The 26,058-nt window shown below is 41.2% G+C and overlaps 1 protein-coding gene across 2 annotated transcripts in view; it reads right to left on the minus strand.

Annotated features, from left to right (window-relative positions):
* LOC149164583 (chaperone protein dnaJ 72-like) overlaps positions 1-3,899 on the minus strand; it is a 112,218-nt gene extending 108,319 nt beyond the window's left edge. The window contains exon 1 of one of the 2 annotated variants that reach the window (XM_089432108.1): positions 3,290-3,899. In XM_089432108.1, coding sequence (XP_089288234.1) covers positions 3,290-3,717 — 428 coding nt within the window. In that variant the 5' untranslated portion in view covers positions 3,718-3,899. The remainder of the gene's footprint in view (positions 1-3,289) is intronic. The other variant, XM_089432109.1, reaches the window with a different exon arrangement.
* Positions 3,900-26,058: the final 22,159 nt, after the last annotated feature.

The raw sequence follows: 26,058 nt of genomic DNA on the forward strand, positions 1-26,058 counted from the left end.
ACTTTAGCTCTCAAGCAGAAGCTGACAAGAATAGAAGATGAAGTGGATGCTCTCTGAGAAATTATTTCTAACCTCAAGCTCAACAAGACAAACCTCTCGGACCAGCCTATGGATGTCTCTGTCGAACCTGTTATCAACCTCAACAAGCCTGCGTCAGACTCAGATTGACCTTCATGTTTTGTGTTGGGTTTCTGTTTTGTGAAGTTTTCCTTGTGTCTACATTTTGTAAGGAACGGTATAGAGTCTTGTAATGCCTGGCCACTGTTGCCAAGGGTGTGGCATAGCATCTTCTCTTTATCCAGTTAGGTGTTATATGTTAATAAGTTGATAGATGGTGTCTAGTTTGGAGTCAGTATGATGGTCAGATGGTCTTTGTGGATTTGGAAGTTGTACTCCCTGTGTACTTGTTGCGACCGGGCACAGAATTACTAATATAATTACTCATTTTGGTTTCCAAAAAACAAAAAATAAAATACCTGGATATGTTATTTTTGCGTTATATTCAGTAATATGATGTTATCTTTCATGTCTAATCTAAATTCAACGCAAACAACATTGGTTTTACATGAAAATGTAGGGTTGACTGGCGAGCTTTTTCCGAGTCCCAAGTCAAGGTTGACTAGCGGTGGGACAAAACGGGTCTCAAACCAACTCAAGTCTGACAATTTTATTTTACAGAATCCCTTCATGATCATTTTTATCTTGCACATTTCAGTTTGAATTTAGTGGATCCCTTTTGAGTGACAAATTGTTCACCTTTCAAGAAATTATATGATTCTATAAATATTCTCTGTAGGCAAGTAGAACACACCCGCAACAAAGTTGAAAAATAGGAAAGGCAAAGGACTTGGTTGAACTTCAAGCAAAATATCTAAAGTGGGGATGGAACACTCTTGCACTGCACATGATGGAAATATTCAACAACTTCATTCGGCAAGGATTCCCAAGAGATTGGACAACTAGTCTAGCAATACCCCTGTTTAAAAGTGGAGACATTAATAATCCTTCCAACTATAGAACCATTATGATCAATTCTTTGTTTGCAAAGCTCTTCAGCAGCATGGTGGAAAATATCTAAAGTGAGCGGAAGTCAAAGAAAAGAGGGCAAAAGGGCAAGCAGGTTTTAGGCCGAAGCATTCTACAGTAGATCATAGTATCACATTGAGACACATTATTGAAAAGGTTTGGGAGGGCAAAGAAGAAGTATTTTGCTGCTTTGTTGACTTCAAAAAGGCATTTGGCACGGTCCTTAGAGATAAGTTGTGGAGTAGAATGGAAGAGCTTGAAATTCCTTTGCATTATAGAGTTGTTGTCCAAAGGCTTTATGAAGAGGTGAAAGTCAAAATTAGAAAACTTCAACAGGCATTTCAGAAAGCTTTAAAAGTGACATCAGAGTCAAGCAAGGTTGCCCTTTATCCCCTACTCTTTTTGGTTTATATATTGATAAATTGGAAGAATGGCTAAATCTGCAAGGTGGGGATGGTGTTCGGTTGGGGAAGTTTGTGATAAAGCTTCTTTTATATGCTGATGACCTTGTATTGATTGCTAAATCGGCCCAGGGATTGCAAATGCACCTTTATGCCCTTGAACATTTTTGTAAAGCAGTGGGGATGCAAGTCAATATTAGCAAGACCAAAATAATGATTTTCTCAAATAAAAAGAAGCAAAGCCAACATACGTTCTTCTTTGAAGGCAACATTCTTGAAGAAGTAAATGAATACAAGTACCTCAGGATTGATTTCAACAACAAGCTTAATTGGGAGCATTGTAGAAAGAAGAGAATTTTAGGAGGGTGGAAAGCATTATATGCTCTTCAAAACAGATGTAGAGAGACAGAGTTATGGGATTGGAAAACAATTAAAGTGCTTTTTGGGCTCCTAGTTTGTCCAATGATATTATATGGGTGTGAATTGTGGGCTAGCAGCATCTCTGTCTCAAAATGGAAGCAAATTGAGAAAATCTAAAAATGTTTGATCATGAGCAAGTTTAAAATAAAAAGTTTGGTCTCTTATGACATAGTGTTGAGTGAAACAGGAGCAACTTCCATCAAAGCAATTGCTATGGTGCATCTCATAAGGTATCTTCAGAGAATTGAGCAAATCGGAGAAGGTAGATGGCCTAATGTTATCTTCAATGAAGGAATGAGTGAAAGAAAGAAATCATGGATGAGGCAAAAAAACAAATGGATGCAAAAATGGAATATTTACCTCAATGAATGTCCCACAAAGAGCAAGGATTTAAAGAGTTATGTTATGGAGAAGTTTCGTAAGCATATATGGGGAAAAGAGTTGGGTAGAAAGAAGAAGTACTATGTTCAAGAATTCAACCCCACATGTGATCTCCAGCAAAAAGAGTACATTGGAGCTAGCATTCCATGGAGAGCAAAGATTCTTATTGTTCAATTAGGAACTAACTCACATCAACTACGGTGCAAAACAGGTCGGTGGAAAAGGCCTAAAAAAGCTTGGGAAGAGCGGGTGTGTACTTTTTGCACTTCTAGGGCAGTGGAATTGGAAAAACATTTCATTTTGGAATGTGATGCTTTCAGATACATCAGAGACAATTACAACAATATGTTAACTGCAATTCCTTGGCATTGTCTTTTCAATGAGGGGATTGTTAAAAGGTTGCATCAGCTCATCATTAATTTGAATAATAAGAGGATTGGATTGCAAAAGGCAAAAAGCAGGGAAACTAGTGATCCCATAGACTATATCTAGTCTCGTGGACGTTAAAATTTCATTCCATTTCAAAGTTTTGACCTATTCATCCGAGGCTAAATAGTCGGCTTGTTTGTGACTAGAAACCAAGTGACTTTGTTGGATCATTTTGGCAACGGTGATTTAGAGACTGCCCCGGGTCAGCAGGACTGCTATGAGTGGACTGTGATGCCTAAAAATTTGCAAGCGGCCACTGCGGATCTTGCAGACCATGGTGAAAACATAGGTGCCCAATAAAGATGGAGTTGTGTGCTTCACCAGCTAGAGATCGAAAACAAAACCCACAACGCTCTGGACATCAAACTTCTGACTTGATCCTGCAGGGCCAATATATGCGTTTATGGACTTTATATATATACACGCACAAACAGAAAAGGTCAAAACGATAAACCTGAGTTTATCCATGAAGAAGGTCCTTGGTTTATCGTCAGAGCTGAAATTCTAAATCAAAAATTTCGAACTGCAAATGCCAGTATTTGAATTTAACAGATTACACACAGAACGTCAAACCCTATATATTTCTTTGAAGGAAACAAACAAATAAAAATAAAAAAGGAATTAGTCCTTACCCCACAAGAACAGCGTGGATCAGAAAATCCATGCTGGAGAAATAAAGGCGAGGAGAACCAAATCCGAAACCCCAATTATATGAATAAGTAGGCCCCCTTGTGCTTCTTTGATAAGTATTATAACCACTTCTGTAGGTACTATACCCTCCACTGTAAGTACTTCGGTGGGTATTATAACCTTCCCCATAGTTACTACGGTTCCCATAATAGGAACCAGCTTTGCTGTAGGCCGCCCTCTTTTTATCGTCGCTGAGAACATCATAGGCCTCTGAAACCATCTTGAATTGTCGCAATGCATCGTCCTGAACAGCTTTGGATGCCTTAGCGTGGCGGTCAGGGTGAAACTTTAAGGCCATTTTTCTGTATGAAGCCTTAATCTCGTCCTTGGTTGCATCCCTTCTCAGTCCCAGAACCTTGTAATAGTCCATGAAGGTCGATATTTTGAATCTATTGAATAGAGTAAATTCACAAACCTTGAGATCATGGGGTCTTTCTGAGCAAATTTAAAATCATGCGTGTGAAGCATGCGAGTAAAATTCGTTGTTGTGATTGCAAGCTGCTTCTACGCGCGGAGAGTTACCGGTTCTTGTGGTGGAAAGCAATTTAGTGCTGACGTGGATGGCTTAATTGTCATAAGGTACGTTTTAAGTTTTGAATTTTGTGACGTGGCTATGGGAATGAGAACCTAAGCGGCCTTTTTCTGGCCTTTCTCACATGAATTGCTTCTGTGATCAAAATTAAATTTTCGAGACCATGATAGGTGGTTTAATGGTAAGTTTTAAAATTTAATATGTGATATAATGGTTTGTGGTTTAATGGTAAGTTTTGTTGGGCAAAACTAATTAGATAGCATCTCAAATCTTATTGTGTGTATGGTTTTTCAGCTCAAAAAGAATGTATATATCTGGTTTGCAAGTTGTTGGATATATTTTTAGTAATATGATGAGAAATAAAAAATACTATATATTTTCTTGGTGTAATATGTTGAGAAATAAAAAATAACATATATTCTTGCTAAAAATAATATATAAAATTAATGGATGTTAAAATTAATACTAAAAGTTCATTATATTAACATTGTGTGTGTGTGTGTCTTCTCTGATACAATAGATAATGAAAGTGAAGAGGAAGGAGAGAGGATAGTGCGCCTGCACCCGCTCTGCAGTGACATCGAATTTGGCTAGGGCTCTCAATGCCTCTTCTTCGCACCACGAGAGACTCGAGGACTCCACAGCTTCCTCTTTTTTGGCACCTTCTGGCACCTGGCATCAGGGTTGGCAACATTCCTCACTTTCCCATCACTGTCTGTCGGCGGGTATGGAGGAGGATTTGGTAGACTATACGATGACACATGTATTTGTGCCCATCTGGACAACTACTCCCTCTCCCCTGCTGGACACGTCGCTTTCTGCACTTCCGTTACTCATGTCAGTTACCCTAGGGCCAGCTCATCAGTTTACCCTTCTTGTCCCAACTCCTCGCAACCGACCTATTCCTCGCTTGTGGAATCGATTCCCTGGCTAGGTTCTAATTACCCTCCCCCTTCTCCGGCATCCCTACACTTCCTGGCTACTTGTTTGGACTCCACTTCTCCCTCTTATCCGTCAGGCAATGCTTCTACGCTCCTAGCTGTTGGTTTCCCTCATTTCTCCCTTTTGGATCCAGGTCACCCTACCTCGGTACCCCCTTTTGGTCCTCCACTTTCTCAGTTGGCTCCCCATCCCCATCAAGTCTCTGCTCCCCTCTCATCTAGTTGTTTCGACGACCCTCCTATTGACTTGACTGGTTGTGGACTTGATCCTAGGGTTGATGATATATAGGATCTTCCCCCCCTAAATCCTCCTCCGCTCCTCAGGGAAATAAACCCTCAAGTCCATGAAGAAATCCAAGTGTGTTAAAGCCAGGAACAAGGCCATCTCCCTCAGCTTTGGATAAGGGCTTCAGATGGGGGGTGTTATTGATATAGCGGACATGGTTTTGGTCCAGAGAGTTCACAGTCGCACATACTCCACTGCGAGATTACAACAATGGATAATTGAAATTTGGGGGCAGATCCTTTTTGAATTGTCATCGGTCACTACTCTCTCGCGTGGGTGGTTCGCTCTCCGATTCCAGTGAGCGGATTATACTTCGTGGGTGCTCTTGAAATATTGGCACATTGAACTTGCACCTGTCCTCCTCAAGAGGTGGAGTCCCATGTTCGACCCGAAGCGGGAGCAATTGGGGTTTGGTCCCATCTGGGTACATTTACCAGGCCTGCCATTACACTTCTAGTCTGAAGGTATATTCACCCACATTGGCAACGCTTTTGGAACCTATCTAAATTACAACAAATCTTATGTTGTCTCAGGCAACATGTCACTGGCTCGCTTCTTGGTTCATCTGGACACTCGGGAGGGTTTGGAGGAGAAAATTACATTACTTTGGAAGCACTTCACCCGTATTCAGATACTTGACTATGAAGGGGTGCCCTTCAGATGCAGACATTGTCATAAGGTCGGTCATTTATACAAGGAATGCATGTTGGTTATATCTGTCCCCTCTCCGGAGAATGCGCCTGATAGTATTGATTGGCACACATCGAGTTCATAGGAACAACAGATGCCCAAAGCACCTAGCAGTCAGACTAAGGCAAAGGCTCGAGAGAAGAGGCAAGTGATTGTTCCGATTCGCCCTCCCTCGCCTCCTCTTACCAGGCCTCGTGCGACAATCGTTGCAGCACTCACATCGGGTAACCCTCCCTCCTGTACTTTTGTTACATCTCTCTCATCCTGCATCTTTTTGGTCATCCTCTATGTCTCAATGCATCTTGTCATCTGTATCTGCATCACCTCCTCTAACCTACCCCTCGGTCTTTCCTCCTCCTATTTTCTCCAATACGCCTCCATCCTTCCCTGATCCTCCCCTGTCTGTCCCTTCAACTGAGGCATCAGATATTTCGCGTCCCTCCCACTCCTACAACCTTCACTCCTTGGACAAATCTTCTTCCTTGGATGTTTGTGGTATTGGTATCATCCCTCCTCCCAAGCTCTCCAAGACCACTCGTGGAAGACATTCCACTATCTCCAAGGCCATCCATCAAGTTGGTATTGATGTGGTTGAGGGCAGACAACTATCCATCGACTGGGTTCTTAGAGCATAGAGCACCCTATCATCCCCCCTCCCCCCCCCATGAAGTGGTTATCCCTTAATTATCGTGGGATGGCTAGCCCTGCCAAAAAGTTAGCCTTTAAGAGACTCCTAGAAACTGAATGGGTGGATGTCATATTCCTGCAAGAAACACTTGGCCTTATTGACTTGGTTATCCCTGTGTTGGAATCCCTTGTACTTGGGTGGCAATTTCATGCCCTAGATGTTCGAGGGCGATCTGGGGGCATTGCCTTTGGCTTCAATCCCAGAGTTGTAAGGATTTTAAATATATGGGGAGGGGTCGGCTTTATCGGTGCAGATATTTTCTCATCTGAATTGGGAAAGGAGCTAAGATTGATCAACATGTATGGCCCCTGTCACAACAAGGCTGCATTTTGGGACCAATTTCTCAATACATCCCTCTTACAAGCTGACAACATCATATTGGGTGGAGATCTAAATTTTTCTATTGGACATGCAAAGTCTTGGGGCACAATGCTCAAATTGACCCTTTATCAGACACCATGGAAACTCTATTGGATAACCATCGGTTCATTGACATTCCCATGGCTCGACCTCAGCCTACTTGGAGGAATAGAAGGACTAGCGAGGCCATGTTGGCCCGAAGGCTGGACTGGTTCCTCATCAAAGAACCACTTATTGGGGCTCTCTCTAACTACAGACAATGGGTTGGATCGGGGGGTTTATCTGACCACTCTCCCATTTATCTTTAGATTGTTGGTCATGTTCGCAAACCAAAAGCTCCCTTTAAGTTTAATGCCACTTGGTTAAAAGACTTGGACTACATCAGATTGGTCTCGGACTTTTGGAAGGCTCACCCCCTTGATACTAGACGATCTATCTCTAAAGGATTTGCCAACAACCTTCTTAGACTTAAGAGATTAACCATTGATTGGGCCAAAGACAAGAGAAAGAAGGATGACCTCAATCTTCTCAATATTGAACTTGAGCTCGCCAGTCTGGAAGATGTTGATGGGAGAGGATACTCATATGTTGAAGCTAAATCCCATCTCATCGGGCTCGAGGCAGAAAGGAATAGGATTCTAAATGACAGAGAAGAAACATGGTGACTCAGGAGTCATGCCATTTGGTTACAAGCTGGGGATGACAATACAAATTTCTATCATCAATTTGCAAATGGGTGATGGGCGATCAACACCATCTGGAAGATGACTAATGAGGAAGGTCAGAGAGTTCATTCCTTCAATCAACTTGCATCACTCAGCACATCACACTTCAGTCAACTTTTCAAGGCCCCATAGGAAGCCTCACTTGCTGAGATTATCAGGGTGGTTGGTGTTATGAAACCAGCTCAAGAAAAGATAGAAAAGATAAATCCACGCCTTAGAATTCAGCCTCTTCGAGGGGGAAACCTCCTTTACATTACATAAATGAACAATTCTTGGATGATACAAATGACAAAACCTCCTTTCTATATATAGGAGTCTAAGGAGTCACAATATAATCCAGTCGACCTAACAATAATAATATAAAGCCACAAAAATAACAATAGAGGGATTCTATGGGGCACAGAAATAACAATATGGGGGTAATAGGGGCACAACAATATAAATAAGGGGTATAACTACAATAGTAATGGGGTAATCACTAGTATTATAGGGACCCAACATGCCCCTCTCCTTCAAAAAAGTGTTGTCCTCAACGCTTGCGTAGTTCTGGATACTTTTGCATAAAATTCTCATCCTCCCATGTGGAATCTTCAGCGGATAAGTTCTTCCACTTGATAAGATACTATGAAATTGATCGATTTCGTAGCTGTCGAGTTCTTGTTTCTGTGACTGCTTCCGGTTCCAATATAATTTTTCCTTCCTCGTCAAGTTCTGGCAATATTTTTTGAACTGGGAGCTTGTCACCTATAACCTTCTTTAAACATGAAACATGGAAAAATGGGTGCAATCGAGAAGCTGCAGGAAGCTCCAATTTGTATGCCATAGTACCAATCTTTTGCAACACCTTGTACGGACCATAATACTTTGGTGATAATTTATTATCCTTCTTAGCTTGCTTTAGGGACATTTTCTTATATGGTTGTAGCCGAAGGAATACCCAATCACCTACATCAAAACTTCTTTCACTGCGATGTTGATCTGCCTGTTGTTTCATTCTATTTTGTGCCAACACGAGGTTATCCTTTAAGAGTTGGAGGACTTGTTGTTGATGTTCGATGTGATGTTCCACTGCCTGAACCTTAGAATTTTCTCTTAAATATGATGTGATGGATGGTGGTTGATACCCATAAAGTGCCATAAATGGGGTCATTTTTGTTGCTGTATGGAAGGAAGTGTTATACCACCATTCAGCCAGAGGCAACCATTTGACCCATTGTGTCTGTTTATCAGATACAAAGCAACGAAGATATCCTTCCAAACATTTGTTTACTATCTCAGTTTGCCCATCAGATTGAGGATGATAAGATGAGCTATGAGCTAACTGAGTACCAAGACAAGAAAATAATTCTGTCCAAAAATTTCCAGTGAAAATAGGATCTCTGTCACTTACAATAATCTTTGGGTTTCCATGTAGCTTTTGAATTGTTTCCATAAATGCAGTAGAAACTGTACTGGCTTTAAATGGATGTGATAATGCACAAAAGTGTGCATACTTGGTAAGTCTGTCAACTACCACCATGATGACACTCTTTCCCTCAGACTTGGGTAAACCTGTGATAAAATCCATTGAAACCTCCTCCCAACGTTGGCTTGGAATGGATAAAGGTTGTAATAGACCCGGTGTCTTAATTGTTTCAACTTTATTTTGTTGGCAAACCAAACATTCTGCCACAAACTTTTGAATATCTGATTTAAGGCCATCCCAAAAAAATTCCTTCTTAACCCTGTGGTAAGTTTTTAAAAATCCTGAGTGCCCTCCTAAGGGAGAAGTGTGCAATTCCATAAGAATCTTTTGTTTTAGCTGGGAATTCTTACAGAGGTATAAGCGATCTTTGTACCATAACGAATCATTTTGCCAGCTAAATGTATCAGACGTACTGGAATCTTGTTAGCTTTCGAATAAGTGCCCACACTTCTTCGTCATTCTTCCATTCCTCCCTTGCTTCGTTTATCCAATCTGGTTGGATAATAGAAATGGCGCACAACAATGCTTCCACATCCTCATCCTTTCTTGAGAGTGCATCTGCCACCACATTTTGCTTCCCTTTTTTGTAGATGATTTCAAAGTCATAACCCAACATCTTTGTGACCCACTTTTGTTGCTCTTCAGAGGATAATCTTTGTTCTAAAAAGTATTTAAGGCTATCATGATCCGTTTTTACCTTGAAGTGTCTTCCCATTAGGTAGGGTCGCCATTTCTTAAGTGCATGGAGTATTGCCAACATTTCCTTCTCATAAATAGCTTTGCTTAAAAACTTTCCCTTGATTGGACGACTTTCAAAAGCAATGGGTCTTTCATCTTGCATTAGAACAACACCAATTCCATTTCCTGAAGCATCACATTCCACAATAAAGGTTTTCATGAAGTCCGGTGTAGCTAAGACCGGTGCTTGGCACATTGCCTCTTTAAGATGTTCAAAGGCCTTTGTTGCTTCCGGAGTCCATGAAAATGCATCTTTCTTCAATAATGTTGTTAGAGGTGCTGCTATTCTCCCATAATTCTTAACAAACTTGCGATAATACCCTGTCAACCCAAGAAATCCTCGCAGATGCTTTATGGATGTGGGGATTTTCCATTCCTTAATGGCTTTAATTTTGCTAGGGTCTACCTTAACTCCTTCATGAGATACAATATGACCCAAATATTCCACCTCCTGGACTCCAAAGAAACATTTGGATCTTTTTGCATATAATTGTTTCTCCTCCAATAGTTGTAGCACCCTGTCAACATGTTCAACATGATCCTTCCAAGACTTGCTGTAGATTAGTATATCATCAAAAAATACTAACACAAATTTTCTAAGGAATGGTTTGAAAATTGAATTCATCAAACCTTGAAATGTTGAAGGTGCATTGGTAAGGCCAAAAGGCATGACCAAAAATTCATAATGACCCTCATGAGTTCTAAATGCCGTTTTCGGAATGTCTTCAATCTTCATTCTGATTTGATGATATCCCGAACGAAGATCCAACTTGGTGAAGTAAATTGATCCATGCAATTCATCCAGTAATTCATCAATGACAGGAATGGGGAACTTATCTTTAATAGTGAGCTTGTTGAGCTCCCTATAATCCGAACACATGCGCCATGATCCATCCTTCTTGTGCACCAATACTACTGGAGCAGAGAAAGAACTTTGACTCGGTTGAATTATACCAGCCTCTAGCATTTCTGCAACCATACGTTCAATTTCACTTTTTTGGACATAGGGATATCTGTACGGCCTGATGTTTGGAGGAACACTTCCTGGAATCAGATGAATAGCATGATCATGATCACGCATAGGTGGGAGACCTTTGGGAGTCTCAAATACCTTGGAATGATTGTCCAGGACTTTTTGGAGATCTGGAGAAATAGATGATTCTGATGTGGAAACATCTAGCGAACATAATTGTGCAATTACACCTCTTTGCTCCTTTTTTAGAAGCTTTGTCATACCATTAGAGTTGATTATCTTTCCTGGTTTCCCTGCAATACCCCTTAATTCAACTTCCTTTCCTTCCGTAGAAAATTTGATGAAAAGTTCTTGAAAATTAAAAGCTATTGTACCCAAGGATTGTAGCCATTGGACTCCTAGTACAACATCAGCACCTCCCATTGGAATGGAAAGCATTGGGCTAGTCAATACATATTCTCCCATGGATAGCTTGATATTATGGCACTTTCCAGAGCAATTTATTGTTCCTCCATTTGCAATCATCACTTGACACTCTGGTGTTGGATATAGGAAGCAATTCAATTCTTTTGCTACCCTACAATGAATAAAATTGTGGGTGCTTCCTGAATCAATAAAAACTATTACCTTTTTCTTCTTGATTTGTCCTTCTATCTTGATGGTTTGAGGAGTGGTAATTCCCGCCAATGCATTACAAGATATGGTCAGATTTATTTGTTCTTCATCTAGGCTTTGTTCCTGGAGTATATCCTCTTCTTTTGACCTTTCTTGCTCCTTTTCTTCTTCCTCTTCACAATCTATGTAGAATAATTTCTTCTCAGCACACTTATGACCTTTAGTGTATTTGCTATCACAACTGTAACAAAGCCCTTTTGCTCTTTTTTCTTCCAATTGTTGTGGTGTCAACCTTATAGGTTGTGGAAGACTAGGGGCAACAACACTTCCGTCTTTATAGTTGTGAGTGGTATGCTTCCTGGTTGCCATAATTTTGCTTTCCATTTTTCTTGCTAACCTGAATGCCTTCTCTAATGAATCAGGTTCCCAAAGGCGAACATCATGTTGGATATTATCCTTTAAAGACCCTGTTAGTGTCAGTCTTTCTAGCCTTCCTCCAGTGATCAAATATGCTCTTACAAAGTGGTCTCAGAGTGTCAAGGTCAAATTTTGTCATTTCAGTGAGTCTTCAAGCAAAATTTGGTCACTAGGCATTAGGTCTAGGGTTTGCTTTCACTCCTTCTAAAGTTGTCCAAATGTCAGTCCATGTCATCATTCAGCTGAGTCTATCATCATTCATAGGGTTGTCATTATCATCTCAGTGTCTAATGAGTCATTGTACACCTTGTTCATGCTTCAGTTGTGCCTTGGCAAGGTTCATTTCCCTCTCCTAGGGTTTTAAAGGCAATTTCTCTTGGATGGTCAAATCATTAGTAAAACTTGTATCTAGATGTTCATACACCTTCCCCTATCTTTCATGTACCTTATTAAACACTTCCCATCCCTTAGATCCGCCAAATTCCTCAATTTTGCACAAACCCTAGTTTCTAGCTACAACCTGGCAATTTTCTAGGTTTGGCCTGTGTGTTTGCCCTTTTGGACCCCTTCCCCTCACTCAATCTCTGAGATTCCGCTTTCCCCTGCTTCCTAACATCCCTCCCCACTCCCAAAAATTTCCCCAAGAATTTAGAAGCCCCCTATCCCCTTCATTTCGCTCCATTTCGACAAAATTCCTTGTTTCACACATCGGGACAAGTTGCACTCAAATGATGTTCCAGAGCAATAAAAAATGAATTTTGGAAAACTGAGAGAGGTTTTTGTCCATAACATGCCAAGGAAGAAAAACCTCCTTCACTTTTTGCACAGGTGTCATGGTTTTAAAGAAATGTCAAAAATACCGGCGAGAACGAAGGTGCTCCAAGGACGGTTGGCCAAAGCACAAAAACGAAGGAAAACGCCCGATCCACTCCAAATTTTGGCCAAAGCCTCTTTGACTGAGCATGGTACTTGATTAGGGACTCCCAGCCCAAATTTCAAGAAATTTGGAGAAAATTTTGTCATTTGCGATTTTTTTATGCCAATTTGCAGGTTTTTCCCATTAACGGGTCTCACCCCCCGCGCGACCCTTCATCATGGCAACTCCATTTGACAAAAACTCAGCATTTCTAGATTTTTCATGCAAATTTACATATGCTCATGGATGGACTTGAGATTTGGTGAAGTTTTGGGCCTCCAGAAAGTCAAAAAACTAGCAAAAAATGACTTTCTGCCACTTTTTTGAACTGCAGAAAGCAGTCTTGGGAGATTTGATTTTTGATAGGGCAAATGAACTCCAAATTCAAAAATTCCAGTTGGGTTGGAAATTAGACTCACAGACCTTTCCAACAAGCCTACGCTTGCCCAATTTGGACACCTGCAAGTGCCCCAAAAGTGGCTCCAAAGGCGCGTGACCCGTCAGGTAGGGGCGCGCGACCTGTCAGGCAGATTTCTCCAAATTTCAGTGTACAGCTCAGAAAAACGCAGTTTGACCCTGTTTGACTTTTTGGGGTGGATTATTATCCTCTTTGATGTAATTAATGTACTTTTATGACACTTTTACACTTATGTACCTCTTCTAGAAGATTCATTCATGAAATAGGTGAAAATTAAATGAATGAATTGGTTTCCTAGCTTATAGAGGCAAGTTGTTTTGACTGCCTAGTTTTTAGTGCTCAGTTTAGAATTGGTTGAAACAGCTCCTAGAAGGATGAGCTCGACCCCTAGAGGCAAGGAAAGGTGTTAGCTTGCCTATATTATGTATTTTCTTAGTCATTTTCAGGGGTTGGAAGGTTGGACTCTTGAGGGATAAGCTATCATTGTATTATTCACTGTATCTCTGCAATTTTTGGCTAAGGAAGACCAGGGTTTTGCAGTCCTCTTTGGGATTCTTGTGGACTCATGTGTTGATGGTGTGTTTCTCGATGTACTTGTAAGTGTGTTATGTGACTCATTTCCTTTCTTTTACGTCTGCACATTAAACAAACGAAGTGTTAAAGTAAGAATTCATGACTGTCATGCTCTGCTTTTAAGTTTGTTTAATTTCAATGTTTTCTACTGTCTAAAGAGAATTCAAAGTTATTGTTTGCTCTCTTTAGCTCTTCATCTTTCATTTCTGACCATCCACCTCAATCAAAGGCATCAATACTGTCTCCTACCTCGCCCCAAAGAACCCCCTGCAAAAACTGTGTCCAATCCCCGCACCCAAAATTGCCCTATCCTCAATTTGCCACCAAAAACCCAAAAAACCCCAAATCAAACTCTTTGATCAGTTTACTAGCCTAATATCAGTGTTACCTTATTGGTCATCTCATCTATTGAAGATTTTACCGAGATAGACCGGAGAGAGCCTTCTCCTGCCCCGTAGGGCTAGCTACGAGGCTAAATGGTTTGATGTTGCCTTGAGGTTTACCTTTCTCAGCCTGAGGTGAAATTTCAAGCGCTAACAGACCCTATGAACACATCAATTCTATGCTCCTCTGGAATATCTTTTACCCTTCAATTTTTGGAACTCCTCAATGTGCTCCATTATTGAACCCTTTTGTTTGTGACTTATCAATTGGCTAAAAAAAGTGCTGCTTTTTGTATCCTCATAATGTGCTATCAATTCTTCCGTAAAAATTGCCCAAGTGATAAATTGTTTACGAGAACAAAGCCATTGATACCATACAAATTGATTTGGTTCCAAATATACAGTTGTCATACGTACCTTTTGTGTGTTTTGCACATTATTGAGATCGAAGAACTGCTCCATCTGTATATCCATATGGCGGGATCCTTGCCATCAAACTTCCTCATATCGATTTTTGGAATATGGTGGGTCTTTGATCCAACATTAGAGTCTATGGAATCATGATTAACATTTCTTTGGTTCACATCATGAGTTTCCTTTACAACCTTTTCACCATTAGTATGTATTTCTTGTAGAAACTTTGTCAAATCTGTCTTCAAATCTGCCATGTCTGTCTTCAAATCTGTCTTCAAACCATCCATCTTAGCTTCCATGCCCTTTATCTTAGATTCCACACCATTTATCTTAGATTCCATGCCATTTATCTTAGATTCCACGCCATTTATCTTAGCTTCTGTTAGCTTTTGTGAGCGTGACATTTGTTGCACTTGTTCTTGTAATTTTGATATATCATGTAACATTTCTTCCTCTTCTTCATGAGTCATGCTAGAGTTCTCAGGTTCCTTACTAGGTTTTTGCATTTTCTTTCCTCGGGGCATCAGTTACCGATAATAATGCTTTACTATGCCCTTTTAATTCCTTCAAACCAAGCTTACGCAAAAATAAAAATAAAAAGCTACACACCTTTTTTCACTTTGTAGAAGCTTGATATTGAATCTGATGTATCTCTATAATTTTGGATCATCCAGTTCTGAAATTGCAACTTGTGGTAGCCTTCTGCGTCCTCTTTCCAATGCCACAAGTCTGACCCAAATTGGTTTCTCCAAGGAAGAGTTATGCGAAATCTCCCACAGTGACTTGATTATAGACTAGTTCAATAGAGCAAACTTGTACGACGTGCCACGAGTCACTGTTTCAACCTATGGATCTGAAAAATGCCTGCAAGAAACTACAGTCCGTCCTCTTTCTGTACCTTCTTACGAAATTTCAATCTGATCCCCAGAGAGAAAGTTATGACGATTTTCCCCAAGTCACCTGTTTTGAATGTAATTCAGGAGTCTGCAAAAAGACCAACTTCCTCAAATCATATCTCTTCAAATATCGCGCGAAAAGCTTTGAAATTAGGACCCAAGGTTCATCGCGATTTATTCTCAAATGGGTTTTTTTTGCGACTTTTGAAACGTCACAGAAAAAAAGTTATAGCGAAAATTCCACGATGACCTGTTTGGAGCAGCGAAACCCTAGAATCCAAAGCTCTGATACCAAATGTTATGAAACCAGCTCAAGAAAAGATAGAAAAGATAAATCCATGCCTTAGAATTCAGCCTCTTCGAGGGGGAAACCTCCTTTACATTACATAAATGAACAATTATTGGATGATACAAATGACAAAACCTCATTTCTATATATAGGAGTCTAAGGAGTCACAATATAATCCAGCCGACCTAACAATAATAATATAAAGCCACAAAAATAACAATAGAGGGATTCTATGGGGCACAGAAATAACAATATGGGGGTAATAGGGGCACAACAATATAAATAAGGGGTATAACTATAATAGTAATGGGGTAATCACTAGTATTATAGGGACCCAACAGTTGGTCTCTTCCTCGATTTGTTGATCATGATGTTGTTGAGGACCTCAACAAGCCTGTATCTATGGGGGAGCTGGAGGGAACATTAAAATGGTTTAAAAAGGATAAGAGCCTTGGCCCTGATGGATGGTCAGTTGAATTCTACTTGGCATTTTTTGAATTACTTGGGAAAGATCTGCTTCAAGTTATCGAGGAATGTAGAATCAGTGGCCGAATGTATGATGCATTCAACTCAACCTTCATTGCCCTTATTCCTAAATCTGATTCCCCTGAAACTTTCAATGACTTTAGACCCATCTCCCTCTGCAATTGCATTTACAAGATTATTGCCAAGATCATCGCCAATCGCCTCAAACCTATTCTATCTGCTCATATATCACCTGAACAGTTTGCATTTCTTAATCACCGTCAAATTCATGACGTTATTGGCACTGCACAAGAGGTCCTACACTCCATTAAGATTAAGAAATTAAAGGGAATGATCCTCAAGATAGACTTAGCAAAGGCTTTTGATTGCACTAGTTGGTTATACTTGAGAATGCTCCTTACCCATATGGGTTTCCCCCTGGACTTCATCAATTGGATTATGTGTTGCATTACCAAGGTTTCATACAGTGTTCTTATAAATGGATCAGCCTCCCATTTTTTCCATGCTGAACGTGGCCTCATACAGGGCTGCCCCTGTCTCCCTTACTTTTTTCTGCTCATCATGGAAGGCCTAAGTCGACGGATTTATGAAGATCGTAGGCTTGGTTGACTCCAAGATATTAAGATCACCAACAATTGCATCCTTACACATCTCCTTTGTTAAGAAATTCACTGCATAACATAAATAATTACTGAGAGGAATATATAAAAGAAAATAACCAGCGACAACCATAAACACATAAACACAAATGTTTATCTGGGAAAACCCAAAATCCAAGGAAAATCCCAACCTAATAAGATCTCATTAGCATTGGCCAAAACCCTGGACAATCCGACCAAGTGAGCCTTCACTGTTCACCTCCAGGTCTTGCATTACAATGAAGTCCTTCCAGCCTTTTATAAGCTCCATTACATATAATACCACGCACAGAATACTATGGGTGCACAATACCATGTGCCCCAAAACCATCACTGTTTAACATGGTCAACTTTGACTCTATCCTGAGTCAAGTTTACCTAACAATTCCCCCCTTAAACGTGACTTGGGGTTCCTTGACTAACTCCAGCCAAACCTGCTAAGTGAGACAATCCCACTCACTCTAGCTCTTACCCCCCTCAGAGTTTTTACCCGGGGTATTGTTAACCGACATCCCCCTATCACCTAGGTCTAACCCAGACTTTACCTGATCACCGAGGGGTACACATGCCTTACCAGGTCTTACAGTAGTATGTCCATTTACATGCAATAATTTTGACTTCATTAATTTTTATTTTTATTTTTTTTGGCTACTGTGATTTTGATCCATCCTCTCTCAATTTGATTTGCTCAAAAACTTCTATCAAACCGCTCCAACTGCGAGCCCGACGAGAACCTCGTAGATTCCAACACCGGTGGCCTCATGTAGTAGAAAACGAACAATTTTTGAAGCCGCATGAACAATTTTCTTCTGCTGACCTTCTTTAAATAGCCGCATGAATCCCGAACAATTCATCAGCATGTTCCAAACCGGTAAATATCGCAAATGCACTGCGATCCCTGGTAGTTACGGCACTATCTTCCGCACATTCTCCTCGAGGTTCTTCTGCGTACGATTGTTCCACCATTATTTTCAGACCCAGATCTGTAAAAAGGCTGCATTGATCTCATCAGGCACTATAAACCCCTGGCATCAAAGAATCCCTTTGAAGCCAATATCTGGCTCTGATACCAGTTGCTAAGAAATTCACTGCATAACATAGATAATTACCGAGAGGAATATATATAAGAAAATAACCAGCAACAATCATAAACACATAAACACAAATGTTTATCCAAGAAAACCCCAAATCCAAGGGAAAACCCAACCTAATAAGATCTCATTAGCATTGGCAAAAGCCTTGGCCAATCTGACCAAGTGAGCCTTCACCGCTCACCTCCAGGTCTTGCATTACAATGAAGTCCTTCCAGCTTTTTATAAGCTCCATTACATATAATACCACACGCAGAATACTATGGGTGCACAATATCATGTGCCCCAAAACCATCATTGTTTAACCTGGTCAACTTTGACTCTATCCTGAGTCAAGTCTACCTAACATCCTTTTTGTCGACGATGTTTTAATTTTCCTCAATGGGGGTATTGGTGATTCATCAACATTTCTTTCTATAATGCAATTATTCAGCCGAGCCACTGGTATGGAGTGTAATTCCCAGAAATCCACTATTTCATCTGTTGGATGCTCGCCACATGAGATTCATTATGCACACCAGAGATTTCCCTTTACACTTCTACCTTTTGATGATGGACTTAAGTATCTTGGGTTCCGACTCAAACCTCTTCATTATAATATTGCTGATTGGACCTAGCTTGTTGCCAAGATTGAAAGGAGATTGAACATTTGGCATCATAGATATCTTTCCAGGGCAGGGCAACTAGTACTAATCAAATCAGTTTTGGAAGCCACTTTAGTATATTGGATGTCCATGGCCTGGATTCCTAAGGGGATCTTGATGAGAATTCAACAGTTGTGTTGCATATTTCTATGGAAAGGGAAATAGGATGACCACATATATGCATGGGTTCGATGGGACTTGATTGCACTTCCCAAGAAATGGGGAGGTTGGGGACTGAAGAACCTCAACTCCTTCTCTAAAGCGCTAGCTGCCAAGATGGGCTGGAAAATCCTCATTGCTAAAAGCTTATGGACTGAGGTGGTTTATCATAAATATATCTGGCCCCTTCACATCCTTGATTGGGTCAGACTTCCCACTTGGAACCGCTCGAGCATCTCATCCATTTGGTGTGTTATCTTAAATTCCATATCCTACATTCGTGATGGACTGGCTTGGAGAATAAGGTTTGGCTCTTCAATTCATGTTGGTATGGATCCATGGTCCGAATGCGGTAATGCATATAGGATTCCTCCTGATCTCATACATTTCTTATCTAATGTTGGTATATCATATCTTGATCAAATAGCAGATCCAGAGAACTCTAACATTTTTTCTCAGGCATGGAAATCTGCTTTACATTTAGGCATTCCTAACATCTGGCATCTAGACTAGCTCAACTACATTAATGCTCTTGTTGAATCACATGTTAGGATAATTGATGGGGAGGATGAACTCATTTGGGTACATGCCAAGCATGGCAACTATGCTCCTAAGGATGGTTATACAATCATATATGTTGCACACAAGCCCCCGGTTATGGACTGGTGGTGGAGTGTATTATGGAAGTTGAAGGCCCCGCCACGATCTAGACTATTCATGTGGATTGTTCTCCAATATAAAGCACCTACAAGAGAAAACTTAAAGAAACGCTCATTCCATGGCCCTATCTGGTGCACTCTTTACCGACCGGATTTTAAGACAATTGATCGCCTCTTCCTTCACTGCCCCTCCATTTTACCTTTCTGGTCATAGATTCTCAACTCTCTCTCTATCACCCCTCGATGGTAGGGGGACTCCATCCTTGAGGCCTGGCAATCGTGGTGGACCTCTGCCCATCCTCCTAAAGTTAGGAACCTTCCCCTTTTGGTTTGCTGGTCTATTTGGCTACTTAGAAACAAATCCATATTCAAAGGTATTGAACCTCACTGGACTCAGGCTTCTGCTCATGTTATATCCCTATACTCCAGCATCCCCGATGATGACCGACCTGCACCTCAGCGAACCATCATTCCTGAAGCCATTGACAGGAGCCTACCTTGGGCCTATTTTGATGGACCAGCGGAGGAGAATGGTTGTGGGGGAGGTGTCCTCTTACATTTATCTCATAATCATTATTTCAAAATTTAGATGGGTTGGGCAATGGAACTAACAATTTTGTAGAATTGATCACTCTTAGACATCTTTTGTATTTTGCATTAGAAAAGGAGTGTAGGCATATACAAATATTTGGCGACTCTAAGATCATTATAAATTGGTTCAACAACACATCTATTTGTCATGTGCACACACTCAAGAATATACTAGATGATGCATTGCTTTTGAAATCATACTTTGACTCCATCTGTTGTCATCACATCTACAGGGAACGCAATCAGATTTCTGACCAGTTATCCAAGGAGGTTGTGATCCAACCTAGGGGTCTATGGTTGATTCAGGAGCAGAGGGGACCAGAATACTATCAGTACTACCACCGCCCATACATTGATCAGAGGATACAGGGGGGCGACAGGCCCTAATTTCATGGGTTATTTTTGAGCTACAGACAGACTTTTGCATCCAATACAATTTTTTATGTATATATCTATTTTTGACTTGTAATTATGTAATTATCACTAGACCACCCTATGGGGTTTTTTGTACAAGAACATCTGAAGGTGGACCACCCCAATTTACAACATATGCTTCTTTAAGCATCTACAATATCTAATTCTCAACATATTAATGGAAATTGTGATTTTTCCTTGGGGGCAAATAGATATATATATATATATATATATATATATACACACACACTTACACATTTATTAGGGAGATATAATTTATATTAAATATTTGATCAATGACACTTAATAATGCATACTTGTATCTATTAAGTATAATTAAAGTATTACATTAATTAGATACATATATTATTATAATTATTGCACTAATGTTACCCACGAAGTGTAGAAAGACAGTGATGGGGTGCAGTGTTAAGTCACTCTGTGATGTAAAGGTCACCGGTTCAAAAGTTTGTGGGGAAAAATTTAGTCATGTTAAGGGCTAGTGTGGGCAAGGCCAAGTGTGATCCACGAGTTATTTTGATGGCTTAGATTCCCTTGGGTCACGGTTTCTCAAGCCAAAGGTTAACCCTGTAGTCATCTCTGGAGGACACAAACAACTTGACAAACAAACAAAAAAATATTGCATTAATGTCAATTGGGGTTATCTCGGCTAGTTAAGAGAGGTAGTTGTCATCTTCCCCATTGAGGTTCAAATCCCCGCTAGTGATATGCGAGCTATAATGCCTTGATGAATATTGATGTAATGGCTTCGAGCCTTGTGAACTCTTAAATGAGTATGCTTGCGGGATGGTTTGGTACCAACAACCTCACTCTAGCCCTCAAGCTTAGAGGGAGGCAGATTTTCTTTCTCGGAAAAAATAAATAAACAAAATAAGTATTGCATTAATGCAATACACCTTTAGTATAAATTTTAACTTGCATTCATCTAATTAATCCCGTGTATTAATTATAATATACCCTTAATCATTTGAATATTTCAATATTCTTTGTCTCTACTCGGTCTTAGGGTTTCCTAACCATGTTATTCTTGATGTCTTTTCTACTATTAATTCCACCTCTACTCTCCATCTTTCTTATGTCTTGACAATCGACCTAGTTGGTGACTTTGAAACATCAACAGTAAATCTCACATCTGTGGATCTTCCTTTATCAATAAACAACTCCAACCACTAAAACTTGAAAACTATAATGAATGACATTGTGCCATTTTTTAGATCCATTTGTTATTGTTTATTTGGATGATATATTGGTATATAGTGCTACCTAAGAGGAGCACATTTGATACTTGACGCAAGTGCTAGAAACTTAAAAAAAACACTAGTTGTTGGCAAATCTCAAGAAATATGAGTTTGCACAACAACATTTGGTGTATTTAGGCTACATGATTGATGGAAGAGAATTGAAGATAGATCTTGCCAAGATGAATGCCAACGTGAAGTGGTCAGTGCCTTCTAATGTTTTCGAGGTTGGGAGTTTTGTTGGGGCGGCATTGTAACGCCTCCTCCCACATTTACCCACTTTTACAAGCTCTTTAGGGTAAACATGAGCTGAGTGTCACTATGATATGACCCGACCTCCAAGTTTCAATTATGGAAGTGCGGCCTACAAACTAAAAGTAAATTGACATCCCTCAGAGACTATAGATCACTCAGGAGCCTACGAATCACCTTAGGTGATCAATCCCTAAGTTGGAACTCTTTTTCACTAGGTTTACTTCCCAACCACACCCATAACAATTTATGCATGCAGTAGGAGGCTATAACCCAAAAATCCCTTGTTCTATGCATGCGGTCGTGATATTCATGTCACTTTTTCAGGCTAGCCTCCAGACCACTACCCAAAACTGCCTGTAACTTTCTAGAATCATGACAATGATGATAACAATGCTAAACAATCAAAACTTGAGCAAGATCTTGACCTAGACATGCCTAATGCAAGATAGACATTTCTTCAAAAAGATGGTAAACATATAAGCTACAGGTCATGAATGCATATCTGATCATAAACTTTTGAACTTCATTTGAGAATCACCAAGAAGGCTTTATGCCCTCTTAAGCTAGTTGCAACAACATTTGTTAGCCCATGCATTCATCAACCATCCAGTAACTTATCAAATCATGACAAGAGGCATAACTAGAGAACATCATAAAACAAAGCACATAACCATAATAGAAACTATGAAAAATCAACCATAGAATCACCATAGTAACCAGTACAAGTGCTCATAGATCACAATAGGAAAATAACTCATATTAACATATGAAAATGCCAACCAAGTGAGGGACTTCCACGTACCACCTGACCATATATTGGATAAAACAAAATCTCTCTTTCAACGAATCACCCTCGCGCCATATTCCAAGCATGAATTTGGAATCATATGGGTTAAACCAAAATAAAATTAACTAGGGCTTCCAGAGGTCAAACCACCTCTGATCCAGATTTAAGCAGGAACGCAACAAATTACAGAGATAACCATATACACAAAGATGCAGCGGAAATAATACTTCATTTCATTAATGGAAAATACTGACATATGCTTACAAACAGAAATGGCAATAAACTAGCTAGGGCGATGGTAGCTTATCTCTGAGAAGAGATGTGATGGCTACATGCCTCTGAACTGTTCTGAACTGTATTACAATGAGGCTCGAAGGCCTATTTATTGTTGAGAAACAATGGAAAACCCTTCACATACCGAAACCTAACCCTAGAAGATGAAATGCCAAATTGTGGGCCCCGTTTGGGTAAATTGGTACATCAATTTCCCGGGGTCGTAACTTTGGCATACGATCTCTGTTTGACGCGTACGATAGCTCGTTAGAAATATCTATCAGAGTACTACCACTTTGGGAGGCAACAGGGCTCGGTTGCCCCAGAATTCTAAAAAAACGTCGTTTAGGGCCTCAAAACGGCTCCGGAAGTTCAGGACCCGAAAAACTGCTAAAAATAGTAAACTGTGCTACAATTAAGGAAACTGAAAATGCTGAGAAAGACAATGGTGGGGGTTCAGGTGGACCTGGCAGGTGGCCACCAATATCCACCTGGATCATTCCTCCCCCCTTAGGAAGCAATGGTCCCCATTGCGTTGAGCTCCTCCATGAGATGAGGAAACCTCTGCTGAACTTGTTCCCTGGTGAGCCACTTGCCCTGCTGAAGGAGTTGGCCTGCTTTGACAACTCGATACAGTTGGATATGCTGTTGGCGAGTGTTCTTGATCTGTGTGTCCATGATCCGATCAGTTGCAGCTTGTTCCATGCAATCTGGATTTAATTCTGTGGGTTTGAGCTGTTCTGCAATGTCGGATGTGTCTAGCAATGGTGGAAAGTATGGCCGAAGGCGGTCCACATTGAACACTGGGTGCAGGCCAAGGAATGGGGGAATGCTGAGCTCAAATGCATTGTCTCCCATAGCCTTAGTAATGGTGTAAGGACCATATCGAAGTGGTCTCAATTTCCGATAGGCTCCAGTAAGGCGTTCCTTTTGCAAATGCAACCAGACTTTGTCGCCCACCTGAAACTTGTGTGGCACCCGGTGTTGATCATGTCGCTGCTTGTACTTGGCATTTGATTTCTCAAGAATGTCATGGACCTGCTGGCGAATATGTTGGATGCGCTCAATGAAGCTGGTGGCCTTATCTGTTTCGGACTGGACATGAGCTGAATTCATGTGAGTAGCTGCAAGTGGCATGGCCACATCAATGGGGCATAGTGGCTGGAATCCTAAACCCACCTGAAAAGGGCTATGGCCAGTGGAGCTGTGAAGAGCTCGGTTGTAGCTGTGTTGAACATAGGGGAGGCTCTCGTCCCATGTGCGTGGATGCTTTGAGTTATACATGCGCAGAATGTGCACAATCATCCTGTTGACAACCTCTGTCTGGCCATCAGTTTGAGGATGGAAGGCTGTGGACTTCGTGAGTTTGGTGTCCAGCATTGACCAGAGACTGGACCAAAATGTGCTGAGAAACCGACTGTCCCGATCTGAGATGATAGACTGTGGGATCCCAAAGTGCACCCACACTCGTTCAAAGAAGAGTTTAGCAGTGGCTTCTGCTGTGATATTCTTCTTGCAGGCCATCATAATGGCCATCTTTGAGAACCTGTCGACGACCACAAAAACACAGTCATTTCCATGCTTAGTGGAAGGAAGGCCTGACATGTAATCCATGGAGATGGATTCCCAAGGTCGACTAGGGGTAGGCAACGGGGTATAGAGGCCTTGCTTCTTAATGGTCGGTTTGGCAATGGCACAGGCAGTACATGATCGGATGTACTTCCCAACATCCTGTCGAAGATTCGGCCAATAGAAATAGTTTTGCAGTACTGCCACTGTTTTCTCGACCCCGAAATGCCCAGCAGCCCGACTGTAGTGTGCTTCCCAAATCATCTTGGCACGCTCGCTTGAAGGAACACAAAGGTGACCGAGGTGGCATAATAGGGCATCCTGGAGGTGAAAATCTGCAACCTGCCGACCCTCCAAGAGTGTCTGGTATGTGTGGCCGAATTCTGGGTCGCTTTTGTAGAGAAGTGGCCAATCAGAAGTCTCGTGCCCGCAAGAGTTGAGCACGGTGGTTAGCGCCATGATCGGTGGTCGACTGAGGCAATCTGCAACATTATTGGTGCTGCCCTTTTTATACTTGATATTCAAGTGAAACTGTTGCAGGTATGTAGACCACTTCTGATGGCGATCATTCTGCAATTTCCCTTGGGTCTGTATGAATTGCAGAGGTCGGTGGTCTGTGTGGATGACCGTTTCCTTCCCCAAAATGTAATGCTTCCATTGTCGGCAGGCCTGTACAATGGAATACATCTCTTTATCATAAGTGGGGTACTTCCGGACTGTGTCTGAAAGTGTTTCACTGTGATATGCCACTGGATGTCCATGTTGAGTAAGGACTGCCCCAATAGCATAGTCAGAGGCATCTGTCTCGACCTCAAATGGTTGTTGTAAATCTGGTAACGCGAGCACTGGTGCCGTGCAGAGGCGATCCTTCAACTCCCTGAATGCCTTCTGTTGAGATTCAGACCAAAAGAATTTTGCTTTCGCCCCGCCCTTGGTGACTTGACTCAAGGGCCAAGAAATATGAGAAAATCCCAACACAAACCTGCGGTAGAAGTTGGCAAGACCTAGAAAGCTGCGGAGCTCTGTTAGAGTGGTTGGAGAGGGCCAATCCCGAATGACTTGGACCTTGGCTGGATCGACATGCACCCCCTGTTCATCAATGATGTATCCCAGATACTGGACCTCGGTCATGCCAAAAGTGCATTTCTCCAAATTGGCACATAGCTTGTGTTGCCGCAGTGTTTGGAGAACCTGTCGGATGTGGTGGAGGTGCTCTTCCCAACTCTGGCTGAAGATCAGAATGTCATCCAAGTATACTACTACAAAGGAGTTGGTGAATGGCCGCAAGATGTCATCCATTAGCCTCATAAAGGTTGCAGGAGCATTCGTCAATCCGAAAGGCATGACCAACCATTCGAAGAGGCCCTCCTTGGATTTGAAGGCAGTCTTCCACACATCTGAGGGTTCAATTGGTACCTGGTGATATCCTGACTTCAGATCGATCTTGCTGAAATATTTCGCCCCCTTTAGTTGGTCTAGGAGGTCATCAATCCGCGGGATCGGGTACCTATTACGGACAGTGATCTTGTTCAGCGCCCGATAGTCAATACAGAGTCTCCACGTCCCA

This window comes from Pinus tabuliformis, chromosome 5_1 (genome assembly GCF_031772625.1).
Source record: "Pinus tabuliformis cultivar Carrire ecotype Pingquan chromosome 5_1, CPIR1, whole genome shotgun sequence".
Lineage (NCBI taxonomy): Eukaryota > Viridiplantae > Streptophyta > Pinopsida > Pinales > Pinaceae > Pinus > Pinus tabuliformis.